General features: G+C 45.1%; 1 protein-coding gene across 1 annotated transcript; it reads right to left on the bottom strand.

The window, feature by feature from the left end:
• Positions 1 to 711: 711 nt before the first annotated feature.
• On the bottom strand, positions 712 to 3942 carry LOC136510809 (uncharacterized). Its single transcript, XM_066505140.1, has 4 exons — positions 3761 to 3942; positions 2745 to 3184; positions 2344 to 2657; positions 712 to 2253 (listed from the first exon to the last, which is right to left on the bottom strand). Exons 1-4 carry the CDS (start codon positions 3940 to 3942, stop codon positions 712 to 714), a joined length of 2478 nt encoding a protein of 825 aa, XP_066361237.1.
• Between the last annotated feature and the right edge of the window lie 3445 nt (positions 3943 to 7387).

Here is a 7387-nt window from a genome sequence, read left to right on the forward strand (position 1 = left end):
TATGTATAGGTTGTCTGTACAGAGCAAAGACAACGGAGTTGATCATCTCCAGTGTACATATATACAGGATGCCAGCACATGTACATATATACAAGCAAATTCATACTATGTTAAGTACACTCTCTAGTGTGAAAGATAGTGAGTTACCTTTTTGATGCTCTAGAGCTGAAGTTACCATGTTTCTCATTTTGCTTGCTTGTTGTCTCCATGCTTTGGCTATGGTGAGAGAAGATTGGTAATTAGGTTCTCTAATTAGATTGGAAACCATGTTTCATTAAATAAAATAGAAAAGAGATCTTAATACCAGTTTGAACTCTTTGAAGGTCCAAATGTAGAGTCAGGCTTTTTTCTCTTCTTCTTACTTATTATCTTCTTAATTGGAGACTTCTTAGTTGTAGTTCCCAAGCTTTGACTATGTTATCAAACAATATAATTACAAATCAGCACAGGTGAGCAGATTTTGTACATAGAAATCAGCACAAGTGAGCACAAGTAAGCAAATTTTGTACTTAGAAATTTACCTAGGTGGAAAAGACATAGATAGCGCTGGTACTTCATCCTCTAAAGGCATAATATAACTTTGAGCAGATTTTGTAGTCGTTGCCTTCTTCTTTCGTGGTCCTCTACATTGAGCAATAAGAGATTAGTAAGTGGGTTGTAGCAAATTATTTGATGCAGCAAAATATGAACACATTTCTTACCTCACAGCCTTCATAGCTTCAATGTCAGCCGGGTTGCCTTTCTTGCAATTGTGCCAATGATGCCCATAGTCCAGGCAAATAGGACACTGGTGCTGGCCCTTTCTTTTTTCTTCTCAGTGCCACCTTTATGCCTCTCAGTTTTGGGCCTACCAGCTACGGGTGTCAATAGTGGGGGATGCATAAAAAACCCATGGGAAGATTTAGGCCATTGTGTCTTATCAATCATAGCAAGTATTAGTTGGGCATAGGCTGCTCTAAATTTTTCAATAGAGTAGTAAGAGTCCACATGCATCTCTATTTTACCATTATCAAGAGTTGTGATGAATGCAAGAGCATGTTTGCATGGAAGACCAGAAACTTGCCACTCTCGACAAGAACAAGTTCTATCTTCCAAGTTAACCACAAATCTGAAGGCACTACCTCCTAGTGTAGTTATTTCAGCAACATGTGGTCCACATTCAAGCACTGCCAAGTTTAGTTCTCTACTCTTTTCATTAAGCTCCTTGATTATGTGTGGCAGAATCAATCCATCTAGTTTCTGTCCAATCGTCCTCCTTTGATGCCACTTTGTCATAACCATTTGCCTAATCTTGTCCATCAAGTCATCTAAGTTCATGGATTTGTGAGACTTGATCCAATTGTTGAAGCTCTCTGCCAAATTGTTTGTAATATAGTCAACTTTGCATATGGTCAAGAACTGACTCCTAGTCCACAACTTTTTGTGGCATTGCCTTAGATAATCTGTTGCGGCTGGCCTAGCCACCTCCATTGCTGCCCAATGCTTCTCAAATAAATAGGAGTTCCACGAGTATGCTGCAGCCCAAAGATGGTCATCAAATACCTTCCCATGGAATTTCTTCTTGAAGTTTGACACCAAGTGAAACATGCATTCTCTATGTTCAGCTTGTGGAAACACTTCTGCTACCCCTGCCATCACAGCCTGTCCAGCATCAGTGCATATGGCTAAACCCCTCGGTGCTCCAATCGCCTCTCTAAGCTGAGTCATGAACCATATCCAATTATCATTTGTTTCAGAATCAAAGACTCCTAAAGCAACTGGATACAACCAATTATGTCCATCTACAGCAGATGCACTAGCTAATTGACCTTTGAATTTGCCTGTCAGAAATGTGCTATCTATTGCCAAATATGGCCTGCAACCACTAAGGAACCCTTCTATGCAAGGTTTCAAGGTGAAAAAAAATCTTCTAAATCTGATTTCTTCTACAATAGTGTGATGATCAATAATTACTAAACTACCAGGGCAACAGCTCTCAACTTGTGCCTTAAATCTGTACAGATTATCGAAACTGGAGTCCCAATCACCATATAGATGCTTCAATGCAAGGTTCTTACCATCAAATACTCTCTTGTAATGGATGGTAACCTTGTAGTGTTCTTTGAGCTTTTCTTGCAATGCACTTGCTCCCAGAGTTGCATCCTGTATGAGCCAGTCCTTGACCTTTTCACAAATCCAGTGCTTAGTGGCATTCCTCACTCTCTTCTTTCTTCTACTACTAGAGCAGCAATGAGCACTAGGGTTCTTTTTCACCTACACAAAAAGGCAAACATAGTCAATTAAATATACATATCAAGTTTGCAATAAAAGCAAGATGTGCAAGCTCGAACAGTAGATAATTACCATTATTGTTATTTGATCAGCCATTGTAGAAGCATGTATCCTCCATGGACAATTATCAGCTTCTTTCCTTGAACAATAAGCCCTCAGCCGTTTTGGTCCACTTCTCTCTGTATTATACTCAAACTCATTTTTGATTGCATGCTGCGAAAGAGCCAACTTAAACTCTGCCATATTGGGATACATACTGCCTACTGTCATCGGAGGGTCTTCTTTGTCATATTCCACATGCGGGCCATGATTTGGATCTTTTTGCATCTCATCTTCTGTCATCTCATTCTCTGTCCCCTCCTGTTCACTACCAGATTGTGCCTCATCTTCAGTTAATGGAACAGAACAGAGGTCTTCTCCTTCCCTTTATCAGAAGGGACAGCTATCCACACGGTCTTCCTTTAAGTACATACCCTCCTCATCCACACCAACATGCTCATTGTTTGGTAATGGATTCATGAGATAGGTATCCAACTCTTGTTCTATGTCGTCCTTATGTTGTGCTTCTCCTTCAAATTGCCATTCAGTGATAGGCTTGTAAGGTTCAGATGGATCACAATAAGCAATGAATATCTCGATGACCTTTTCCTTATGTTTACTGAACATTACCATCAGTTCTTGGTCTGACGTTACTTCTGGAAAAGTTTTTAACTCAGCATCATAGTATTGCACATGTGGAACTTCCAAGTACCCTGGAGGATACTGTTGAACAATGGATTCAACAAGGTCCATATAATTTGTGAAATCAGCATCCACAACCTTCTCCAAGGAAAAACATCTCACATCCTTTCTACTTTTCTTTGGATTGCCAATAAGGTGAATTTTGAGCAAGTAACTTGTATCTGTATCCATTCTGTGTGTCCAAACAACAAAATTCAGATGGCACTACATGTTCAGTAACTTAGTAGTAGCTAGAGTATTATAGGCCGTGCTTAGTTAGTCTTACCAATGACACATGTCACCACTGAAACATGTTCCAAACTATCACTAGCAGTGTATATATAGCCAGGTAAATAAGGAACTTGCTATATTTTAGGTGTCTAAAATATAATATCTTTTCAGGCAACAATCTTCACCGTTGGCTTATGAACATGTAATATCTATAAAGATTGACATTCAACTCGATGGATAAAAAATTAAAGCAGAAGTAGATACAGTATCGCCCAAGAACTCAGATATCTGACCATTATATATAATTCTATATCACTTTAATTTTTATATAATTTGAAATTGGGGAAAGAGCTAATCTATCCCTCTACCTACCGAGGTCCTCAATTTCCCCAACCTCTGTTTCCTCAAATCAGTCAGACGACCATCTAGTCTAGCAATCGATTAGCGCAAGAAAAACACCACGCCGCAGAAATCCGAGCAGAGGTTCCATCCAGTGCTCACCTACGTACGAAATCGATGAAAGGAAGAGCCGCAGTACTCACTCTTTGGTGGCATCGCAAGCCACGTGGTGGTGACAGTGGCCGCCTCCTGCGCCAGTTGGACGAGTCCAGTGCCACTAGGACTGCTGCTTGGGGAGGCCGCCACGCCCAGTCCGCCGCGTGGTCTGGCCGGTGCTCTGGTGGGCGAGCTCGCCCCGCCGTGGCCTGCACCCCGCGCCATCGAGCGAGGCCGCCCCGCCACGCCGCGAGCTGCCACCAATGCCGCCGGGCGAGGCCGCCCCTCGCGCACCACGCGCCGTGAGATGGGGCCAGCACCGAGCGATGAGCCCTGCCCCGCCGCTGCGTTCCTCCGCCTGGGCCCATGCCTCGATTTGCGGCCATGGGGCAAGCTTGGCTGACTGTGGGGCGCCTCGAGCTAGGGGACTCGCCCCATGAGTTCCTAGGCACCGGCGGCCACCGCCTCCTTTTCCCCATCCTCATCTCCTCTGGCCTCCATTCTCCCTAGGGTTTTGGTTTGAGAGGTGTCTCTTGTTTCTCTTTCAGAACAGAGGAGCGACGGGAGAGACCGAGAGAGGAGCGACGGGGAGAAGGGGAGATGGATGGACGTATGAGACCGAGGGCATTTTGGTACTTCTAATGAAAAGCTAACATGGTCTTACTAGTCAATTGATGGACGGATGCCTGAAATGGACGGAAGTGCCATATATGGAAGGAATTTTTAAGTTGATGCTAGATAAGGAAGTTCAAAATTTCCTAGTGCCAAATACGGAAGAGCGATTTGTTTCAATGCTAAATAAAGAATTCTCTCAAAAACAAACACATTCACCGCAAGGTGAAGTGTGCCCACTTAGTCCCCGAGCCTGGTAGTAGGTGACGTAGTCACGTGGTGCCAGGGTCTAAATAGAATTCCCAATTAAGTTGAAAACCCAATTGCTATACAGACAATACGAGATGCACCGGCAGGTGCATCGTACTGATGTAGTCCCCGAGCTTGCTGGAAGGTGAAGTATGAGCCTTGTAGCAAGGTCTAAATAAATGTCTCTCAACTGTATGTGAGTACAAACCACATGTAGCCAAGAAGAACCATTCTCCGAGCAGTGGTCGGGATAGTCCCCGAGCACTTTAGTAATCCTTACAATCATTCAAAGCATAGGGGTCGATTAAATAAACACATTCACCACAAGGTGAAGTGTGCCCACTTAGTCCCTAAGCCTAGTAGTAGGTGACGTAGTCATGTGGTGCTAGGGTCTAAAAAAGAATTTATACTTTTATTAAGAATCCAATCATCGTGCAAGCAAAATGAGATGCACCGGTAGGTGCATCGTACCGATGTAGTCCCCGAGCTTGTTGGAAGGCGAAGTAGGAGCCTTGTAGCAAGGTCTAAATAAATGTCTCTCAATTGTATGTGAGTACAAACCACATGTAGCCGAGGAGAACCATTCTCCGAGCAGTGGTCAGAACAGTAGTCATGTGGTGCCAGGGTCTAAATAGAATTCCCAATTAAGTTGAAAACCCAATTGCTGTATAGACAATACGAGATGCACCGGCAGGTGCATCGTACCGATGTAGTCCCCGAGCTTGCTGGAAGGTGAAGTATGAGCCTTGTAGCAAGGTCTAAATAAATGTCTCTCAACTGTATGTGAGTACAAACCACATGTAGCCGAGAAGAACCATTCTCCGAGCAGTGGTCGGGATAGTCCCCGAGCACTTTAGTAATCCTTACAATCATTCAAAGCATAGGGGTCGATTAAATAAACACATTCACCGCAAGGTGAAGTGTGCCCACTTAGTCCCCGAGCCTGGTAGTAGGTGACGTAGTCATGTGGTGCTAGGGTCTAAAAAAGAATTTATACTTTTATTAAGAATCCAATCATCGTGCAAGCAAAACGAGATGCACCGGCAGGTGCATCGTACCGATGTAGTCCCCGAGCTTGCTGGAAGGCGAAGTAGGAGCCTTGTAGCAAGGTCTAAATAAATGTCTCTCAACTGTATATGAGTACAAACCACATGTAGCCGAGGAGAACCATTCTCCGAGCAGTGGTCGGAACAGTCCCCGAGCACATTAGTAGTCGGAGCAGTCCCCGAGCACGGCAATGGTCGGAGCAATCCCCGAGCATGGCAGTGGTCTGGGCAGTCCCCGAACACGGCAGGTGGTCTAGGCTGTCCCCAAGCATGGCAGTGGTCTGTTCCATCCTTAAGCATAAGACATGCAGCGAAAATACAAACGCCGCTTGTATTATTATTTGGTGTATTTATTTATCTCCTTTCTCTGTCAAGTCTAGTCTGACATGTCTGGTCAAAAAAGCAGATGGGTATAGCGCGGCACCCTGTCTTCTTACTCTTTTCTGGCAAATAGTCACTTGGCACCTGTATGGAGGTGCGTCAGTGTGGGCCTCTTACACTATCAACGAAGAGGCGCGTACACTGGTAACAAAGGGGTGCGTTTATTGGCATAGATCTCGAGGTTGTGTGTACAACTGTGTGCGGCACGTGCGCATGTCTCCCAAGAATCTTGGGCAGACAAAATGACAGGGGCTCTTTGTTATTTATAATATAGACCTGGTAAGTTACTTGTACCGATCCCCATCGTCATTCGCTGCCGCAACCTTCTTCTTCTCCTCGCCGAACCCTATTCCTCCGAAAATCATCACCAATCCCCCCGCCACCGCATCCACCCCCTTAGTAAGGATAGATTAATGGCGAAGAGAGACGCCCAGAAGAAAGGCGGAGTCATGGCGAAGGAGTGGTGGAAGTCATGGAGCAATGAGCAGACCATCGAAGACCTCGTCGCCATAGGAGTGCTCCACAACAAGGCACTCGCGGGATGGCGTGCGCCGGAAGGAGAAAGCTTCCCCGATCTGCAACTAGGTGAGATTGTGGTTTTCGAGGATTTCTTCAAATGGGGTTTTAGGGGTTCCAGTGCACCCTTTCCTTCAGGGTCTCTACTTGTATTACGAGATTGGGATTTGCAATCTGCATCCCAACTCAATTCTTCTTGTCTCCACCTTCATCCATCTCTGCGAGGCCTATGGTGGCTTCTAGCCCCATTTCGACCTCTTTCACCACCTGTTCTGTCTATGGAAGAAAGGGAGCAGCGGCTCGAAGATAGCTAGAGGCGTCTACCTCAATCTGCATGACGGTATGAAAGCCCAATACTTGCACTGCCCCTAGAACACCTCACTGGATGAATGGTAAGTGGTTACATCACGAAGAGCCGAACACAATCACCCTGTGCGACGTGGGGTTGATTCTAGAGAAGAAGAACAGCTGGTCGGAGAAGCTTGAGAACTTGGAGTAGATCACAGAACTGCTCGAGTTGATCCCGTGGGGAAGGCTGGATGGTCCAAGCATGGTCGAGAACTTCATCAGCCAAAGGATCTAGCCCTGCTAGAAGAGGGTACATCCTGGCTTTGAGTACTAGGGAAGCTCAGATCCAACAAGGACCAGGAAAGAGGTGCTCGACAAGATAGAAGTCAAGGCTAGGATTGGGGAGCTATTCAACCTGGCTGATCCCAATTATGTCAGGTTAAACGACATCGAGCACGCCTTCAAGCTGGCCCGACCTCCCCCAAAGGTAAATGATACTTCCTTGTACCTGTAGAATCATGTTGTAACAAGAAATTGACTGTTGTCTCCTTTATGTTTCTCAGAGTAATGGTCGTGAT

Source organism: Miscanthus floridulus, chromosome 16, assembly GCF_019320115.1.
Source record: "Miscanthus floridulus cultivar M001 chromosome 16, ASM1932011v1, whole genome shotgun sequence".
Lineage (NCBI taxonomy): Eukaryota > Viridiplantae > Streptophyta > Magnoliopsida > Poales > Poaceae > Miscanthus > Miscanthus floridulus.

Coding starts and splice junctions, on each gene's coding strand:
- LOC136510809 (XM_066505140.1), bottom strand. CDS start 3,942: ATGGCGCGGGGTGCAGGCCACGGCGGGGCGAGCTCGCCCACCAGAGCA. Junction 3,185..3,760: donor GCGATGCCACCAAAGAGTGA/GTACTGCGGCTC, acceptor TTGGACACACAG/AATGGATACAGATACAAGTT. Junction 2,658..2,744: donor TGTTGGTGTGGATGAGGAGG/GTATGTACTTAA, acceptor CATTAACTGAAG/ATGAGGCACAATCTGGTAGT.